General features: G+C 34.9%; 2 protein-coding genes across 7 annotated transcripts in view; both read right to left on the bottom strand.

The window, feature by feature from the left end:
• Window positions 1-1,126: 1,126 nt before the first annotated feature.
• Window positions 1,127-8,218, bottom strand: LOC106062706 (NEDD8). Of its 2 annotated transcripts, XM_056036849.1 has the most exons (6): window positions 8,084-8,218; window positions 7,409-7,532; window positions 5,945-5,962; window positions 3,272-3,301; window positions 2,876-2,958; window positions 1,127-1,745 (listed from the first exon to the last, which is right to left on the bottom strand). In XM_056036849.1, exons 2-6 carry the CDS (start codon window positions 7,424-7,426, stop codon window positions 1,655-1,657), a joined length of 240 nt encoding a protein of 79 aa, XP_055892824.1. In that variant the 5' UTR covers window positions 7,427-7,532; window positions 8,084-8,218; the 3' UTR covers window positions 1,127-1,654. The 2 variants fall into 2 exon arrangements, with proteins under 2 accessions (XP_055892824.1, XP_055892823.1); XM_056036848.1 differs by lacking the exon at window positions 8,084-8,218 and having other exon boundaries at window positions 7,409-8,040.
• Window positions 8,219-19,979: 11,761 nt separating this feature from the next.
• LOC106074316 (RNA-binding protein 39-like) overlaps window positions 19,980-21,649 on the bottom strand; it is a 31,817-nt gene continuing 30,147 nt past the window's right edge. For all 5 annotated transcript variants that reach the window (XM_056034737.1, XM_056034735.1, XM_056034736.1 and 2 more), the window contains one exon: window positions 19,980-21,221. In XM_056034737.1, coding sequence (XP_055890712.1) covers window positions 21,070-21,221 — 152 coding nt within the window. In that variant the 3' untranslated portion in view covers window positions 19,980-21,069. The remainder of the gene's footprint in view (window positions 21,222-21,649) is intronic.

Below are 21,649 nucleotides of genomic sequence, written 5' to 3' on the forward strand. Positions count from 1 at the left end.
TGCCGCCCCAGGTCCTCAACACAGTTCACAGATAGCACAAAGGACGTTCTCTTGAGTTAAGACAGCTCAGACATCAATAACTTGCAGATCACTCCAGCCGGATCTACAACAGTCCTTCTTCCTGTAGAATAATCATGTCCTCTACTACTTGGGTTTAATGGAGCTCTGATGTGCACCATCAGTGTGGCGCGGGAGCGGAGTTACAACAAGGGGAGATAGGGGGCTCTAGGCACAATGGAGGGGCGTTGTAGGGGGTCGCTGAGCAGAAAAGGGGGGACGCAGAGGTGAAAGAAACCACTAGAGGTGCACTGAAACAAAACTAAAAATTTCTTCAAAATTAACGTTGGCACACTATATATAGATAAATTATTGTTAGCTTGCTTCTAATTTAAGAACAGAAACAACGTTAGAAAGAGTTCGGTTTTAAATTCTGACAACCAGTCCAACTCCTGGCCAACACGTGTGGCTCAAATATTGAGTCTGGAGAAACTGTTCTCACTAACAGGAGAAGGGGCATAGGCGAGTAACTGGCGCATTAGCCAGTAAGTTCTGGCAGGTGGAGCTCGTTAGCCATGGCAGGCTACCCACCTAGGAGAGGGAACCTCTGTTGCCTTGCAGTTATACCCAATCATGGGAAAGGCTTCGAGAGTCAACCCTGAGGAAAAATCAGTTAAGTTTCATTTTTCTTTAGCTTAGATTAATTTGCCACCAAGTTTTTAAAATCACTTAAAAATGGAAACAGGAACTTAAAGAATGGATGACTGTTAAGAACTTATTGTGTTCATTTTTCAAATGCTTACCTTTCACTAAAATAGTAGCAGGCACTTATGTAGCTTCTTTAGAAAACCAAACGTTAATTATGCAACACAAGGACCTTTACTGGTACTAAATTAACTGCTATAATGAAAAAGTCAGATCCATAGAATCTTCCTATCAATCAGTAAATACAATACAAAAAAAAAAAAAAAACATTTATGAAAGTAGAAATCTATTTTCTATGCTCAGCATTTTAATTAAAATGCATGGCACATCAAAACTATTAAGTTGCTTTTATTTTTTTTTTTTTTTAGAAAAGCTAGTTTCCTTTGAACCACTGTATCAAAATTTGTGAATGAATTTTAAAAAATAATTTTTTAAACAATTTATTTATTCAAAAAGAAAAAAACAACATTTTAATAAAATAAAAACTCTTAATTAAAAAAACAGCAAAACATCTATTTCGTAAGCAAAGACAGATAAACATACAAGTCAAACATCTTTCACTCTTTATCATGCAAGATTTTGCAATTGATTTCTCACAATTAGCACAATATACTCCATGACCTTTGTAAATCATTTTCAATAAAAAGATGGATCTTGAGAGAAAGAGGAAAAGTTATTTAGATAACAATTTATTTTACCAAAGATGAAAAATTTATCATAGATCTGAATACATAACTTACTTCTCAAACACTGCCATAATGTATATATACAGAAGTATGTTACATACATATGTACTTGATTTACAATGAATTTAGATTTCAAAACTAATTCCAAATTTGTTTGTTTTTTCCTTTTATATATATATATAAAAAAAAAGATTTACTCAGTTTTTGACATTTAAACAAATAACTTTGATAAGTTGTTTAACCATATTCTGATATTGTTAGCTAACTTAACAATCTCCACCTCCACGTAGAGCAAGAACAAGATGTAGCACAGATCCTCCAGCTACTTTATAGTCACTTGCTGTTTTCTCATCGTTCCTAAAAATAAAAGACAAGCAACTCATTTTAAACAAATTATAGTGAAAAAAATCATGGACAATTTTTTCTTAAATACAAAATTATATCAGGAATCATGAGACCAAAATTGGAGGGGGGGGGAGGGGTACCTGTGTGAATGCTGTATGACTTGAATTAGAAATTGAGTGCTCAAGCTTCCTCAAGCCAATACACTAAACACTGTGCTTATGAAAAATAGAAGGTTTTATGGTAATCAATTGTAAAAAAAAACAACGTTCCCCTTTCAGACCTTGTGATCTATAGGGCAGATCATGTGAGGGTAATCTGTTTCTTTGGCAAACGGTTAATGAGCAGGGTATCAATTGTAAGCAACAACCTAGTTCTCAACACATGTACAACCATAAAAAAAGTAAAGAAAGCTAGTCACATTATTTTTTCTAATTATAAGCATCTAAAAAATTGTTTTATTTACTTATAACTCAATTTTACCTTTACCAATCAGGTAATCCCAGCATTTTGATAAACTTGTTTTTAGATGTTAAAAGAAATATATGATCAGTTTTTTATGGTTTCTCTAGCAAAGGATGAAAAAAAAAAAAAAAAAACATCCCCCTCCATAAAAAATAAACTTAAATAATTTTAACAAATAACAAAAAAAGTATTACCAAATGTTGATGGCAAGGTTTACATTTAAGACAGAGGGTTATTTTTACAAAGTAAATCATTCTGTCTGTCTATCTGGGAATGTCACCAGATATTGCCAACCATGTTCTTTAAAATTGCATTGTCCATCAAAAGGCCTGAACAAGACACTGGCCCTAAAACACCCCTATAGAACAAAAACTATATGGAGAGTTGCCTGATATACTGCACAGTTCATCACAGATACCGGTATTGGACCAGTCCTACAAGAAACCTCCAACATAATAACTGAGAACGCAGAAGAAGTATTTCCCCTGCTGCAGTGCACGCTCAAGACGCCAGGCTGCAATCTCACATTAGTGTGCAATATACTCTTAAAGAGTGTCTTTTAAAATGTGGATATGAAAGAAGCCTTTTCATAATGAAAAAATCATTTGCTTCAGAGATGATAATATGATCAAATGTACATTCTTTAGTTAAATACAATGATAAAAAAAAAGAAAACTTGCATTTGTTTTCCACTGAAAATGAGACGCTGCTGCTGAGGTGGAATGCCTTCTTTTTCTTCAACTCTCTCCTTTATTCTCTCAACCTGAAGGAAAACAAATTAAAAGTTTTTTTCTAGATCTACAACTGAAAATCTCTTATGAGAGCTAGGACTCAAACCTGCAATATTTGGCAGTCGAGTGCTTACTTTACCATAACTAAAAAAAATTATAAAAGCAAAAATAAAACTTGTTACACATTATAATAGCTGTTTTTGTTTTGTTTTTTTTAAATGCAAAAAGAATGTTTATAAAAAACAAAGAAGTGATAATGGAGTATTTTGTTTCTGCGAGCTGATGTATGTATTGAGGAAAAGAAATTGATATCAAAATCACTAAAACAATTTATTTTAAAATTACCTTATCTGTTGGCTCTATGTCAATTTCAATCTGAAATAAATATATATAAATTATCTGATTTTGCTTATTTTTTCATAGCAGGTACAAAATAGATATAGTCAAACCTGCATGCAGCACAGGCACTTTTATTTATCATTGAGGAAAAAAATGATAATAATAAATATTAGTCAAAGCAAGACTAAGATACTAGTTCAGAACACAAATACTGCACCTCAAGTAAACATTAATGGCCAACCACTAGAAATTGTTGATCACTTTTGCTATCTTGGCTCCATCGTATCCAACAATCCTGTACTGGATAAAGACATTAACAACAGGATAGCCGAAGCAATGGGCACCATGTCACTGTTGCAGAAAAGAGTGTGGGACAACATATTGTTCACTAACAATACTAAAGCCTTAGTCTACCGGACCTGTGTGATGAGCATTTAGCTATACAGAAGTGAAACATGGTCAACCTACTCATGGCAGGAAAAAAAGCTGAATGTTTTCCACCTCCGATGCCTAAGGCAGATCTTTAAGATAAGGTGGCAAGATAAAATAACCAATGAGGAAGTGCTACAAAGAGCAGGGTGCCAGGACATCCGCTCTGTTATCAGCAGCAGATGCCTTGGTTGGCTTGGCCTTGTTCGTAGAATGCCAGTAAGTCGACTTCCACAAGACATTCTGTATGGCAATCTAATTGAAGGCAGGAGAGCCGCTGGTCGCCCACTTTTTACGGTATACGGATGTATGCAAATGCGACATGAAGCTCTTCAAAATCAATACTAGTAGCTGGAAAAAAGTGGCACTGGATAGATCCATATGAAGAGAGAGCATAAAGGAAGGGTCTTGTGCAGATGTCATACACAACAGAAGCAGAAAGAAGGGTGAAAATGCCCAACCTGCGACCGCAGCTGTGTATTTAGGATTGGCCTCTTTAGTCACACAAGAAGTTGCAAAGGGAAAAGATCGTCTCTCGAGACGTAAAATGCCACAGAAAAAAAGGATAATTCTGAATACAACTTGATATTATCTTAAAAATCACTAATTGTCAACCCATGAAAGTGACTGACTGATGAGTTGTGCATCATTAAAGCAAAAATTTCAAACTAGATCCAGTTGGACAAACAAGCCATGGAAAGAAAAAAAAAGAATCTCGACTAATCAGTAATGACTTGCTTACTAGTTTAGTAAACTTATGTACAACTGCGGTGGTTAGTGTTAACTTGTCAAATAAGCAATAAGCTAAATGCCACAAGGTAGATGCTCTTAAGACAAAGACAGGACATATTGTCTAAATGACAAAAGGCTTACAAAGGTGTTTGAGAAATCCTGTTATTTATAAGTGTTTTTTTCTTCACTTATTTATATTTAATTTATAAATATATCTTTCTAAAAAGAAATTTTCTACTTTGCTTGATGCAGAACTAGTCATTCTATAGAATACCTAGGTAACATAGGAAATGGAAAATCATTCTGTAGAATGCCTGCATTTCGCACTTTTCCGGTAACGTATACACAACAAAAAAATTCTTAATCCTGACCACTCACTCACTCATAATCACTAATTCTCCCACTTGCCATGGATGATAAAAGATGAAAATTTATCCTATTCTTACTTAAATGAAGACTAGGACAACTAAATATTTTCAAGATCGAAACCGCACTATTTCTATATGTATCTGAAAGCTGACTTTTAAATGTCTAAAGTACAAAGGTACAAAACAATAATTCCTTCTGCTTAAGCAATTTTTATGGTGCATAACTTTCTTTCCATTTTTTTATTTATGTATATTTTTTTCACAGATCTAGATATCTAATGTAATTCTCCTCTAGGTGTAGATAATGTGTAAAACAATTTTAAAACTATTAGATCTAGTTCTACAAGAAGTCCTTAATTCTAGATCAACAATTATAACTCCTAAAAATTGTCACAGTGAATATAAGTGCAAATTAAAAGCTAGTGAAATGGTCCTTTTATAATACCGGTATTCTGCATTGGGTTATCCAGATGATTGATTATCCGGACATACACCGTCCTCAATAAATCTGGATAATAAAATTTCTACTCTACTTCTATCATTTATGGGTACAAAATGTGTGCAATACTGGCTGTTTCCCTGAATGTACAAGGACCAAAACATTTATTGTTGGGAGAGAGATGTATAATTGATAGATGTAAAAATGTTTAATTAAAGTGATATACACATGTTCATTAAAAAGATACAATGGGTTATTCTAAACAAGGTGCCTCTCTAGAGCTAGATCCAAAATAAAAAATAATATGTAAAGGGTGTTATAAGTTGTGAATAGTCATGTTTCTTCTTTCAAACTGTTATGCAGGAAGGGGCGTTTCATGTGAAAATATTGTGTGTATGTGTGAGGGGCATTATAGTGCAGGGAGATGGAAGGGTACAACTAATGGGCCTAAAAAGTGCTTGTGCATACTTTATAATAGGGGTTTGTGGGTTGTTCAATTTAAGGATTAAAGAAAAGGACATAGGGCTAGAACATTGTGTTGTGGGTCGTGGAGCGTTGTAATTTGAACTCTTTTATTGAGGGGTTTAAGAATGTTCATGGCAAAAAATAACACATATTATACACATACCAACTATCTAAACCATAGCATACGACGGGTATCAGCTAGTGTATCTATAATATATATATAATACTTATAAAATACATACATACCTCTTTTCCTGTGAGAGTCTAAAAAAAAAAAAAAAATTTAAATTCTTATAATAGGCATATAATTTTATGATTTCTATAAATAAAATCTAGTATAACAATCTGCTGTACTTAAATTGAATAATGAATATTAGAAGGAGGACATGTATTATAAGGATGAAACTACTAAATATTGGTTAGCCAGGTAGAAGTGACAAATAGAGAGGTAGTCTCTGATTATAGGAATAATGACAAAGAATCAATAACCAGAGAAGTTCTTCCTGTACTGTAACCAATAGAAGTTAATTTCAGATATTATATGCAAAAAGAAAATGACTTGAAGGAAGCAATTTAAAGATTGGATGACTTTTTTTTTTTTTTTTTTTTTTATTTTAAAGAGTTTGTAAATATAGCCAAGAAAAAATATGTTCTGTACAAAGAGATACTAACCCTAACTGACCATCAGATTTAGTTTTAATTATATTATGCGTCTAGTAGCGATACAAAATTTTAATTTTTATTGTCCAAGGGATGTGGAGTTTATTGAATAAACTTTTGACTAGGTATAACTATTACAGAGCTATAAAAATTAAATAGTGAAAAAATGGTTACAGCTTGATTTTGTGTTTCCTAATGGTAGGAGTGTGTGTATGTAATATGTTTTGGGAGCAGGTGTCATGTGTAGTGTCATGACAACTAATTTCCACTAAAAATGGTTCACCAAGATTAGGTTCCCATAGATCTAGATCTTATTCTAAATATAATTAGATCTACACTTTTATCCTTGTCTTTATCATGCTAATAATACAACAAGATCTATTGATATTGTAACGTTTCTCACTATCCAGGCTCTCTGCAAACTGCACCACATGAAACAACCAATTCAAAGAACTTGACAACTCAGGGCTCCAAAATAACATAACAGTTTAATGTCCAATAAAAAAAAACAGCCAATACTGTACTGTACAATATTAATATTATACACTGTAACTGTAAGAATTACTTATGCTTATTTTTTTCTAAAAAATACAGGTTTGCACTAGATCTAGATCTAAAATTAGTTTCTTATAATTTAAATTAAATTTCAAATCAGGACTAACATAATATTAGTTCATTACATAGCAAATACTCATCACAATCATACTCATCACAATCATACTCATATAGCCCTTAACTCTGCTGAGTCTGCTTGAGAGTCTGTATATAGACATAGATACAGTAGGCCTACTTTTTTTTTAGTGTCCCTGTGACACTAGACTCTAGCTAGACCCAGATCTAGAATTACTACAATCTACAATGACTCGAAGTCAAAGCAATCATTAACAATGTAAATTATTGTAAATACTTAACATAGCTCTAAATCTAAAAACAATACTAGTAGTAAGTAGTAGCATACCAAGCTGTTTTGAGAAATGTCTAGATTTTACTGAAAAAAAAATTGATGTAGTCTAAAAGTTTAAAAGAAGAAATTTATAATAATTAGTATACCTTTACTTTAATAAGCATCTTTGAATTCTTTGTTACACTAGTCACTAGTGTCACTTGATGATCTTGTCAGATACAGAGACTTTCGTCTTTTCAACTACTAAAGTACTAAAGTCTAGAACTCTATCTATATTAAATTATTATTATTTAGATTCTAGACAGTCACACACTACTGAGACTACTCTCTACTACTCTAGTGACTCTAGTGAGTCTAGTCACTAGTCACTCAAGAATGCTAGACACGTATAAAAATAGATCTAGTCACTCTAACTCTAAGTTAGTGTCTCTGGTTAAGAATAAGACTACTAGATCTATTATTACTATTATTAGTTACTATTAGTATTACTGATAAGTCTCACTAAATGATTTAGTAAATGTCTAATAGTAATAGTCGATAGTTTTATAGACTCTAAATACTATTAATTTTTTTATTATAGAGTCTAGACTACATCTAGATCTAAAATGTTAAAAATCTAAATCAAATGGAAATGACTAAGTTCACTAAGTAAGTCTAAGTCGAAAGTAAATTTAAATTATTAATATTAGAGTCTAGATCTATACTCTAAATCTAGTCTAAGTAATCTAAGATTTAATCTAGATCTAGAATTAGCATAGACTAAATCTATTCTAGTCTATATCTAGAAAAAGTAGATTAGATTAGAAAAGTATCCTATCGACCAGTTGTGCTGTATTCGGTGTAACTCTTCTTCTTTCGCTTCCCTTTCTTCAGGACTCTAAAAACGAAACATATTACGCAGTGACAGTGCTTTTTAAAATACTTTACTATCTATAGGCAAGTATTCTCAGGTTAACGAACCGAAACAATATCTAAAGTCGAGTATCTTATAATAAGTTAAAGACTAATAAAGAAGTCCCATCAATTTTCAAGAAAAAATCATTATATTATACCATGGGCGTAGCCAGGATTTTTTTTCGGGGGGGGGGGGATTTTTTTTCTCCACCCCCGCCCCCCCCCCCGAAAAAAGAAAAAAAATATATTTATATATGTATGTATGTATGTGTGTGTGCGTATATATAATCTTTATTACATTCTGACCCATCATTCTTTCGGAAGACGTTTATTGTGCCCTAGAATAGGTTCTTCCTGCAGTTAGTGGCAAAATAGTAGACCCCCCGCCATTGTTAGCAATGGGGTCTGGGGGAGCGCTATTATAGCAACTCCCCCAGCGCTCCGCCCCGCCGCCAAGCACTATTTCTGATATTGAAAGCCAACAAAATGCATATTCTGAGGTATCTACAGTGCATTTTCCTGCTATTAGAAAGTTTTATTTCAAAAACCTAATGTGCTATTCTTACTGACTTAGACCCTCCCGCGCCGTTCGGCGCATTTGCCGTCAAGCTGTTTCCACAAAAATCTGTCACTGGTAATGTCTGAAGCCTCTTCCCGCCTGCTCTGAGGACCTCCATGAATGTGTGACGCTAAGTTCTACTAGGATGTCATCGCAACTCTTCTTATGCCTAATTCATTTTGTCGGATACATGTCCCGCAACCTCATGCGACGTTCTGTCACAATCTTACTAAGAGGTCGACTCCCAGTGCGGCATAGGATTTCCTTGATTTACACCCGATCTCTATAACTGACTTCTAAAATCTGTCTTTGTTGAGCCACATTAAGTGTTGTTGTTTTTTTTTTAATTTCGGCAGATGATTATTCACTGCACTTTATTAATTGAGCCCTGCCACTGGTAGAAATGTGTAACCTCTCTTGAATACGCTCTTGGAATTAGGTGACTGTAGTTTGCTTTAGATTTTATATCGAAAAGTGAAGTTTTATCGTCAAAATCATCTGTTGGAGGTTTTAAGCTAAAAAATCTCTGGAGTTATGTTGTTGTTTTTTTTAAATTCAAAACCCCATTTAGCTACGGTCATAGATTTTAGTATCTGTAGTTTGCTTAAGAATAATATTGAAGATAGAGGTTTTCCACCTCAAAATGCTCTGTAGGGGGATTTTAAACTCAAAACCATCTGGAGGGGTTTTAAACTTTTTAAAAAGTCATCTGTAGGAGAGGGATTTAAACTCAAAACCCCCATTTGTCTTGGCTACGGTCAAATAATTTTAGTTTGTAATTTGCTTTTTTTTTTTTATATTGAAGAGATTTTTTTAGCGTCAAACCACTCTGAAAGGGGGTTGAAACTCAAAACTTCTTTTGGCAACGCTCATAGCATTTTGAGTGCGTAATTTGCTTTTTTCTTACATTGAAAATGTATTTTTTTTTTTTAGCTTCAAACCCCGCTTGCGGGGGGTTTAAACTCAAAACCCATTTGGCTACGCTCAAAGATTTCTGAGTGTGTAATTTTCTTTTTTTTTTTTTTTTATATTGAAGATGTATTTTTTAGCTTTAATCTCCACTGGAGGGGATTTTAAATTCCAAACCCCTTTGAATACACTCATAACATGTTGAGTGTATAATTTGCTTTGTTTTTAATATTGAAAAGGTATTTTTTTACCTTCAAACCCCGCTGAAAAAGGATGGGGGGTTAAACTCAAAATTGTGTCAAAACCCAATTAGCTACGCTCATAACATTTTGAGTACATAATTTACTTTTTTTTCATATTGAAGAGGTATTTTTAGCTTTAAACCCCGCTGAAGGGGGGTTTAAATTCAAAACTGAGTCAAAACCCATTTAGCTACGCTCATAACATTTTGAGTGCGTAATTTGCGTTTTTTTATACCGGGTATTGAACCCTACTGAAGAGGGGGTGGGGGTTAACTCAAAACCCCTTTGGCTACGCTCATAGAATTTTGAGTGTGTAATTTTCTTTTTTTATATTGAAGAGTGGGTTTATCGTGAATTTTGGAGGAGGGTTAAAAATCAAAATCTTCCTTAACTGTGCTCGTGAAATTAGGGGATTGTCGTTTGCATTTTTTTTTTTGTTTTATGTTATAGAAAAGGGGAATTTAACTGCGAGAACCCCTGATAGGGGGGGTTTAAACTCAAACCCCCCTGGTAGGGGGTTTTAAACTCGAACCCCTTGGTAGGGGGTTTTAAACTCAAAAACCCCTGGTAGGGGCCGGTTTTAAACTCAAAACCTCCTTTGCTGTGCTAGGGCAAGTGATGGTTTATTAGTATTAAAATCTCACCTAAAATAAACAAAATCAAAGCAAAAAATCAGTCACTAAATTCCGATCCCTCCCTGCGGGGGAGGGGGATTTCATTTCGGGGAGGGGGGGGTTGAACCCCACCCCACCCCCCGGCTACGCCCATGTATTATACCATCCATTTATCCCAGTGGCGCTACAGCCCATGGAGGGCTCTGGCCTGCTTCAACACATCCTTCCATTCAGATCTCTCCTGGGCCTTTCGTCTCCACGCTCTAACCCTAACCCCAAGCTGTTGCAGATCTGCGTCCACATCATCAATTCATAGCATTCGGGGTCTGCCTTTGGGTCGCTTGCCTTTTGGTTTTTTGTCTGTATACGATTTTCGCTCCTCTGTTATCTGACATTCTTTCAAGGTGACCTGCTCTATTTTTTTTATTTCGGTCACTATTGGTGGGTCTTCATATAATTGATAAATCTCTTGGTTTCATCCTGTATGGCACCATAAATTTTCCTAAGAATTTTCCGTTCCCAAGTAGATCTATTAAGTAAATTTTCAGATGTCTTAGTCAGTGTCCAGGTTTCACTTCCATACATTGCTGCTGGTCTTATTATGGTTTTGTATATTATTTTCTTGGTTTTCCTTGAAATTGTTTTGCTCTTAAGTAAATGATGGGTGCTATAAAATGCTCTGTTGCCTCCTGTTATTCTTTCCTTTATTTCTGTTAGTAGGTCATTTTTTTAAATCAATTGTACTTCCTAGATATTTGAAAGTTTGGACGTTTTCAAATTCGTGGTCTTTGATTTTGATATATTGTCCCTCTGTTTGATTGTCTCTTGTCATTGTGATGTACTTGGTTTTACTGTCATTGACCTCAAGTCCTGCTGGTGGAGATGCTTCTTCTAGTTGTGTGAAGGCTCTGGCAATGTCAGAGGTTTAATTCTTTACCTAATAAGGCAATATCATCGGCATAAGCAAGATATTGTAGAGGTTGGCTGTATATTGTACCTGTTGGTTGTGGACCCGTGTTTTCTCTCCTGAAGTAATTAGTAATAGTTCCCCTTGTGTTTATATGTATATTTCTTATAACTCTCTCCAGTGTCAGGTTGAACAGCATGCAAGAAAGTGAGTCACCTTGTCTTAATCCTCGTTTAATCCTAAAATATCAGGTGACCGAGCCTCGCTCGGATGATTAATCTGTTAAGGAAGGATGTATACCCAAAGTCATTGTGGGAATATTGTTGTAATTACGAAAATAAACGATCGGGTAAAGACTCTCAATCCAAAGAGTTGCTTTTTCGTTCTGTCAGTTCTCAATGTAATTGTACATGGCGATTAGAATAGAAAGTCCCCCCAACAGTCCCCCCAAAAAACTATTGTGCTATTATATGCCTGGAAGAAAGTCTGACATTTAATATTGCAATTTATAAATTCATTATGGCTCTAACACTATACAGAAAACAACTAAGACTTCTTGAGTGCTTTCACCAAAGATGCTTGCGCTCCATCATGGACATACGGTGGCAGGACCGCACTTCAAACAGCGATGTCCTTGCCAACGCCGGTATGGACAGTATAGAGGGACTTCTTATGGTCCGACAGTTGCACTGGGAAGGGCATGTATCCCGTATGGGAGACGAACGTATGCCAAAGGCAGTCTTTTTTTTTTTTTTTGGTGAGCTAAAAGGTGGTCGACGTAACAGAGGCGCCCCACGGAAACGCTTCAAAGACCAGGCGTCAACTTTCCTTGGCTGACATAGAAGAAAGCACCTGGTTGTATGCGGCCTCCGAACGAGACAGCTGGAGGTCACTCACGAAGGCCGCGGATACACATTTGAGACCAAAAGAAAATCTGCTGCCGAGGACAAACGCAGACGGCGAAAAGAAAATCTAAATCGACCACCTGCGGACAATGGTTATGCTTGCCCTGGATGTGGCAAATATGTAGGTCACAGCTGGAGCTGCGCAGCCACAGGAAATACTGCATTCCTCACTAATCTTCGGACTCGAAGACAAGCCTTATTATTATGGATTTAGTAAGAATCATCAGTAATGCAAAATCTCAACGTTATAGTGTAAAACGTGCACCTAGTAACAAAGTAAAATCTCGCATTTTTTCCTAAGAGACTTAAAAACATCGCGTTAGTATTCTAAAGAAGCGTTATTGTGGGGCATCTCTGTTACTCCGACAACCTTTCAGCTTACTTAAAAAAAAAAAGATTACCAAAAATATGTTCGTCCCCCATACGGAATAAGTGCCCTGCAAAGCGTGACTCTCGGATTATAAGAAGTTCATACCATTTTGCAAGAATATCGCTGTTTGTATTGCGGTCTTTGGTGAAGTCGTTCAAGAAGTCTTAGTTGCTTTCTATACAGTAATCATGTCTCAGATCCACATAGAAGGGTTGAGAGAATCACTGGTTGACACTGATTTTTGTAGACAGGCAGAGCGATTTATTTCGCCACACTCTCGCTTGGAGGCGTCCAAAAGCACGCATATCCATGATCACATATCAACCTCTCTTTAAAGCAATGCGTCACTTGATACTACGCTTCCCAGATAATGTGAAATTATCTACCACTTTAAGGGATGTATGCGCGGTGATCTTTGGGCTGAGTAGGTTTTATTGGGTGACTTCTGGAACATGACTACTGTTTAACCGAGGTTTATAGGTTAACCAAAAAAAGCAGCAGCGTGATAAAAATGTAATGCAAATACGAATTAATTTTCTAATTCAAAATCTTTATTTTCACTTATTATCCTTATCCCTACCCTTACTGGTCCGCGCGCAATCCATTTGACATAGGGCCCCGCAAATGTTAGGGCCGGCCCTGCAATGGTTGTGCAAGTAAGGCATAGATAAGCTGTGTTATGACCATTTCCTAAGTTTTGGTATGGGACAGTAGACTTCTAAGCTTAAACACATAGCAATGATTCACCAGCAAAATAATAACAAAGTAAAAGCTACCTACGTGTGTACACAATTAAAGTGTAAACAATTTTTAAAGCCTTTAAAACACAATAACTAATCATACATAAAGATATTTAATTTCATTATTCTTCTTCCATAGTTTCATAATGGATCAATGTACAATAAGATGGTGTGCAAATGTTTAATTACGCCAATTGAATCATTAAACCTTTTTCTTGTTTGCGAAGAAAAGTCTTAAGTGTACTGCTGTGAGCCTAGTGACGTAAGCGGTGTCAAGTTTTTTTCCCATTGACGTCATATAGAAAATTTCATTCATAAAACATTCTAGCCAAAATTAATTTTTCGATAATGAGCCATTTTCAAACCAATATAACGGTCGACTTCGAGTTTTCCCGATGTGGCCAAGGAGTTGAGAATTTTTTTCTCATTATTATGCACATACCGTGAAATTTTAAAGAAAATCGTTAGAGCCGTTTTCGAAATAAAAGATATATATATATATATATATATATATATATATATATATATATATATATATATATATATATATATATATATCAGGTGACCGAGCCTCGCTCGGATGAATAATTTGTTAAGGAAGGATATATACCCGAAGTCATTTTGAGAATATTTTTGTACCAGGTGGCCGAACCTCGTTCTGTTAAATAATTTCGAAAGGTTATATACCCGAAGTCATTTTGGGAATATTCTTGTAATTACGAAAATGAACGATCGGGTAAAGACTACTAATCTGAAGAGTTGTTTTAGTGTTCTGTTAGTTCTAATTGTAGGCCTAATTGTACATGTCGATTAAATTTAAAGTCTTTTAAGTCCCCCTACAGTCTAGACAAACTACAGCTCACGTCCGTCTTTTAGTTTTACAATCCATCTTTTGCGTAAAACTATTGTAGGCCTATTATTGGCTTGGAAGAAAGTCTTTGCAATGTAACTTCTCTACGTTATAGGGTAAAACATGCACTTAGTGACAAAGTAAAATGGCTCATTTTTTCTTATTAGACTTAAATCATGGCATTAGTTTTCTAAAGAAACGTTTCCGTGGGGCACCTCTGTTACGCCAAACAATATGCTCGTTACCCATACGGGATACGTGCCCTGCCCAGCCTGACTGTCGGACTATAAGAAGTTCATACCGGCTTTTGCCATCCATCCATCCTAGTGGTGCTATGGCCTGCTTTTACACATCCATCCATTCAGATCTCTCCTGGCCCTAACTCCAAGCTTTTTACCGAGGTTTATAGTTAAATCAAAAGAGGCTGCAGTGTACGCAAACTCGTTGACCGCTAGATGGATATCATGTTCAGTGTGAGCAAGTAAGGCGTAGAGAAGCTGTGTTATGACCATTTCCTTTGTTTTGGTACAGGAGAGGTAGACACTGAAGCATGAACACATGGTAATAATTCACCAGCAAAATAATAATGAGGATTGCAGCTGTGACCTACATATCTTGCCACATCCAGGGCAAGCATAACCATTGTCCGCGGTGCTCGATTAAGATTTTCTTTTAGCGTCTGCGTCTGTCCTCGGCAGCAAATTTTCTTTTGGTCTCAAATGTGTATCGGCGGCCTTTGTATAGAGGGAATTCTTTAAGTCCGACAGTTACGCTGGACAGAGCAGTATCCTGTATGGGAGACGAATCTCAGACGAACGCATGCCAAAGGCAGTCTTTTTTGGTGAGCTAAAAAGTGGTCGACGTAACACCGAAACCCTTAAAAGACCAGCTTATGGCGCAAACTTGGGTTAGGGTTAGGGTTATTTTAGTATACTGCGGTAAGCCTAGTGACGTAAGCAGCGTTTTTCCCGTTTACGTCATGGAAAATTTTCATTCATAAAACATTCTAGCCAAAATTAATTTTTCGATAATGAGGCATTTTCAAACCGATATAACGGTCGACCTCGAGTTTTCCCGATGTGGCCAATGAGTTGAGAATTTTTTTCTCACTAATATGCACATACCTTGAAATTTTAAAGAAAATCGTTAGAGCCGTTTTTGAAATAAAATTTATATATATATATATATATATATATAAATATATATACATACATACCAGAATTGCTCGCTTAAGAGTATAGGATATATATATATATATATATATATATATATATATATATATATATATATATATATATATATATACAAGAATTGCTCGCTTAAGAGTATAGGATTCCCGTGAGTGTTCTCCTTGTATTATGACTTTACTTTTTGAGTTGTTTAATGTCATATGTATAATTATTGTCAGCTTGTTAGATATTCTCAAATCCTGTAGAGTGTCATATATATATTTCCTTCTGATACTGTCATTAGCCATTTTATAGTCTATAAAGAGTTGGTGGATAGGTATGTTGTATTCATGGCATTTTTTTTAGTAATATACATCTTAGTGACACTTAGTGTGAAGATGTGATCGGTTGTGGATTTATTGGGTCTGAAACCACATTGGTAGTCACCTAAGATTTCTTCTGAATATTTTCCAAGCCTCTTAATTATAAGCCTAGACAGGATCTTATAAGTCACATTTAGTAGAGATATTCCTCTGTAATTACAGCACTTTAGCCTGGATCTTTTTTGTGTATTGGGGTTATAAGAGCCTTTTCCCATTCTGTTTCTTCTTCCCAAATTCTTGATATTAGTCTGTGTATTTGGGAATGTAAGTCTTTTCCTCCATATTTAATTAGTTCTGCTGTAATTTGGTCCTCTCCTGGTGCTTTGTGATTCTTCATGGTCCTAAATATTTCTGATGTTTCAGTGAGTGTTGGTGGGTTCACTAAGGGATCTGGTCCTCCATGTGGCAGTTCATATTCTCCATTGTCTCCATCTTCAGTAGTATTTAGGATCTCCTCAAAGTATTCAGCCCATCTCTCAATGACCCTGCTGTTTTCTGTAAGAAGCTGACCATCTTTGTTCTCACACATGTGGGATCTAGCTTGAAATCCGTTCTTTTCATCTTTAATTTTCATATACATTCCTTTCATGTCTCCCTCCTTTGCTAGTTCCTCAATTTGAGTAATCTTGGACTTTTCCCATTCCCGTTTTTTTCTTTCTCACAACTTTTGTGGCCCTTCTTCTTGCTTCATTGTATTGCTGTCTAGTGTTTCTGGTTTCTCTCTGTAGCATTATCATCCGAGCATTGTTTTTCTCTTCTATAATTTATCTGCATTCATCATCATACCACCCCATTCTCTCGTTCTTTTGTTTAAACCCAATTACCTCCCTGCTGTTCTTTTGATAGCATGCTTTATTATGTCCCAATGTTCATCATTTATGTTATTTTCGCTGTCCTTTTCTAACGTTTGGAGTGCAATTCTATAACTTTCTGCCACAAGTGGATCCTTTGCACTAGCGGATCCAGAGCTTTGGAGTGGGGGGGGGGCGATTTTTTCCCAAACCCTAACCCTAACGCCCAGTAAACCCTAACCCTATGCATAAACGTGCGTACAACACACACACATATATATATATATATATATATATATATATATATATATATATATATAAATTGGAGCATGAAATGGGTTGCATGAGCCAACCAGGAAAACCAATGACTTGGCAGAATTTAAGTCATTGGTTAATATGCATGACTAGATAGGACGCAATCTTCTTTTTTGAATTAACGTCTGTATTTGGTAAGATAAGATTTTCCTGGCTGATTCGGACAGCCTGTTCCATGCCCTATAATGTCACTAGGGAAAAAGAAGCATTTGTATGTGCCTTTCTAAGTATTTTATATTAGGTTGTGATAGCACCTGCTGGTTGCATTCGGCTTCAGAAAGAGTTGGAGGTCACTCACAAAGACCGCGGGATACAAATTTGAGACCAAAAGAAAATCCGCTGCCGAGGACAGACACAGACGGCGAAAAGAAAATCTCGACCAAAGGAGAATGGTTATGCTTGCGCTGCATGTGGCAAATAATGTAGTTCACGGCTGGGGCTGCGTATCCACGGGAAATATTGCATTCCTTATTAATCTTCAGACTCGAAGACAAAACTAGCCTTATTATTAATACTATACATGTTTGCATTTTGAAGATAACTTTTAAAAAAAAAAATACTATTAAACTATACAAAATACGGAGAGTTGGGATCAAACCTGATGCGGGTTATGAAACACATTATATACACATTCACAATACGTTCTTTGACGAGTCTTATACACAAAATCTGTGTACTTTTTTTTTACTAGCTTATTTTAAGTACCCGGTCTTTATCTATACACACGTTTGACCATTTATATTGATTTTAAAAAATATATTTACCATATTCCTAAAGTTAGAATTTAAAGACGAAAACAGGTTGTAAAATAGTCATAATTATGGAATTTATTGTAAGCCATCCACTCAGTTCTTTACGGTATTTCATCATTCCCCACAATTTCCTCAATAATGGTTTTTCATATTGTTTAAACCTGTTTTTTCCATGCAGCCAAACCTAGGCCTACATTTGTGACACTTTGGCATAAAAATTGCTATTCAGGAATCAGTCAGGACCGGATTTAGACTTGATAAGGTTTAAGTTATTTGATATAGGCCTATGCATGGGGTCTTTTATTGTTCTTCAAAATGATAGAAATATTACAATGGATTGGGGCCCTGCAGCAAGTGGGAGCCCTAAGCTTTAGCTTATGTTACTTACTAATAGGTAAATTCAGCACTGTTGCTATTTATATGCTTATGAATTTAAATAATCGACTTGTTTTTATAGCTCAAGATATATTTTATATTACTATACCATAAGCTATATTAAAAAAATATTCACTCATCGCAGAAATTGACATGATTTTATTAATTACCGGTACCGGTATCATAAGACCACTCTTTCTGTCCTAGTAGGCCTATCATTATTCTAGAACAGAATGATATAAAAATGGTAGGCTTCAAAGTTTGTACCTCAGTTAATCCTTTAAATATTTATCCTGCTATTGAAACGAAAAATTGTTGTATCTAATTTCAATACTTATTTCAATACCTTAATTTTGTCTACACATAACTAATGTTTAACAAAAAGAATGTAGACTATACAGCGTTGATTATTTAAAATTGGGATTCCTTCCTTCCTAGTCAAATAAGCGGTTGTCTAATAAGTGCCTTTTTAATACTTTTTATGCCGATATGAAACCAATTCAGCCGAAGGATCATTTGAGGCGATGCCACCCTGAGAAAATAGATAAAGATTTGAAAAACTTTCGAACACTCAAAGATAAAGTTCAGAATTGACCCACAAATTATCTCTTCGTCATCATATATCTTTTTACTTATAGCGAAATACGGAAAACGCTATAGGTAAAACATTGATTTTAGCAGCCGTTGTAGTTTTAAATAATATTTTACACAAACCTACATATGATATTATTAAAAGAATTTCTTTAAGCAACAATATAGTTCAAGGGTACATCGGTGGCATGAGTTATAAAATTAAAAGTTTCTTATGTAATTTTTTGCTAATGACATATAGGTATACAGTAGTAGTCGCGGGCTCTGACAGGGTGTAGCGCTGTGTGCTGCAAACTCCCTAAGGGTCGCCGATTCCTTATTTCTAACAGGGTTGACCCGATAAACCTTTCCCATGTTCGGGTATAGCTGCAAGGCAGCAGAGGTTTAAATTTAGTTTTCCTTCTGCTAGGTAATCTGCAAGCCAAGGCTAATGAGTCCCTCTTGCTCGAAGTTACTGATTTAGGCGCCGCAGTTACTCACCTTCGCCCCTTCTCTTGTCAGTTAAAGCAGTTCTGCGCACCCAATATTTAAGCCACACGTGAAAAATAAGAAATACACGAGAAACTGCTGTTTGCGAAAACTTCTTCAATGATACATTAAGGCAAATTAATTAATTAATATGTTAATGTTTGAGGACTACTTCATAGAACAATAAATTCCTATACGAAACATAAGTAGCAACGGATAATAGACATGCAAAAAAAAAAAATTCCACTGTGTTTGGTGATTCCAATAATAAATATTAAATGTGAATTTTATCAATAAAAAATAGATCTCTATAACTTAGTGTGTAGCTTTAAATTACTTTTTCACTCTTCAACTCACTACAGTTAGAAATTTGTTTTAAAAAAATGTTGATGAATTTGCAAAAATGCAATGCAAGTTAAGTAGGGGGTCTACGGAAAACCAGAAAACATGACAAGGGGTCTACGAGACAAAAGTTTGGGAACCACTGATCTAGAGAAAAGACTGTGATACAGAGTCTTATCTACATACGCACATGCGGGAAATCAAAATAATAATTGCTCTCTTGAAAAAGACCCTAGGTTTATCTTTTTGATGCCTTTAGTGTTGTACTATATTTCAACTGTGTATTTAACGAAGGAGAAATGAAAATACAATATTACATGACGTCAGGCAAATTAAAAAATACGTTGAATTAGGAAAAAAGAAAGAAAATATGCTTTATAAAATAAGTAAGTCTTTTTTTTGTTCTATGCGGCCTTTTGGGGAAATACTGAAAATAAAACCTGGACCGATGAGTTCATTACAGATAGAGGGACAGAACACAATCAGGAATGACTGAATAATTTAGTCTAAAGTACCGGTAATAAAGACAATGAAATCATGATTATTCATTAGCATGTATTTATTCTGTTCACATTATTCAAATACAACAGATCATTACACAATAAGAAAATTCAATGAGTGAACTAATTAACTATGTACAGTTCCAAATATATCCAAAGATAATAGCCAAGGGATGTGAGCTTCACTAAAAGCTTCTAATAATACGCCTAACATCAGTAAATAACCAGTAGTTAAGGCTTACAACAGAATGGGCTGCTGAATGTTTCCACACTAAAACTTATTCAGGACATTTATTCACCCCCAATATTGCACACACACACAAAACCACAATTTCATTTGTAGATAATGAAGTATATGTTTTATCAAACGTATTAACAAATGCATTTATCCATCTATTTGAATGATTAAAAAAAAACAAAACATTTCAGTCATGTGCAGATTCATAAAAGATTTGATAAAGGAATAAACTTTCAAAATACACACTTCACATGTTTAAGCATTAAAATAATGTTACCTAAGTGTTGATCTGGTGACTTACAGGCACACAATCATTTTTGTTGACACTCATTTATAACCTAATACAGATATCTTAGATTTAGCTCTGACAAAAATATTTTAAGAAAATAAACTTTTTTTTTCATACTGACAAGAATTATCTTTGAATGAAGTAATTTATTTAAAAAAAAAAGCTATACACAGAAAACCAAAAAGACATTGCTTCTTAAATTGTAGCATAGTATTTAAACAATGAAGTACCTGTAGGCAACTGTTAAAACTATTATGATAGAAAGTAAATTGATTTTTGTCAAGTTCAAGCTTGGAAATTGTTTCCTGTATGTATTTTTCAGTGAAAACAATATATGCATCGACTAACAATTACAAATTTTATAAAGTAACTATAAATACCTCTGAATGTCTTATATAATAGTATTTCCATCACTATGCACCATCTATCATTAACTTAGGCTCAGAAGGCAATCTAAAATGGCCTCTTGCTTAGAGGAACATAGCTTTAAGGAATACAGAAGCAAAAGTTCTTTAATAAAAATAAATTATGTTAAAATTCACTTCTTAATGTCAAAGTTATAACATAAAAACAAAAAGCTCAATTATTTTTATGATAAAAATAGCTATCGTAATGGTGGCTGGGCCATAAATCCCGTTTGATAAGAAGCCGAAAGAGCTTGTGAAGATGGCATTAGAAGTTGATTAGCTCTGACAGAATCTGCAAAAAGACTGTGGTAATTGGGAAGGGGCACATAAGCAGCTGTAATCACACGACCTGAAAATTAGTAAGGAAAAAAATTCACTTATATGTCAAAAATAATAATTATTTTAATATGTTCAATGATGTGACATGCTACCATAATTTATATGGCAAAGTTGAAATCTACCTAGAAGCTAAATCACATTAAAAAAAAATGCACCTAGTTTTTGTAATGTGTAATATATAACTTCAATCTGCACCTATTTGAAATTTAAAAATTTCATCTGCTTTCCCATTTACCTAATACAACTAAGCCTATCCAAGACATGCCTAACCCATAGATCCAGAACGAATTGAAACTTTTGTGCCCTAACATAAATTTAAGTCTACTTCTTATTTACAACCTTTATGCTTGAAATATAGATATGTGATGTGTTTCTACTCGACTGCATTGCTGATGTTTGAAATCTTATGGAATTGCACAAGCCCATGCCAGATTAAAA

The sequence above is a fragment of the Biomphalaria glabrata genome, chromosome 7 (genome assembly GCF_947242115.1).
Source record: "Biomphalaria glabrata chromosome 7, xgBioGlab47.1, whole genome shotgun sequence".
Classification (NCBI taxonomy): domain Eukaryota; kingdom Metazoa; phylum Mollusca; class Gastropoda; family Planorbidae; genus Biomphalaria; species Biomphalaria glabrata.

Excerpts from the sequence above, each read along its gene's own strand:
- LOC106062706 (XM_056036849.1), bottom strand. Across the intron at positions 2,959-3,271 it reads ACATAGAGCCAACAGATAAG|GTTGAGAGAATAAAGGAGAG; the intron begins GTAATTTTAAAA and ends GTTTTCCTTCAG. Across the intron at positions 1,746-2,875 it reads ATTTTCAGTGGAAAACAAAT|GAACGATGAGAAAACAGCAA; the intron begins GCAAGTTTTCTT and ends TTTTATTTTTAG.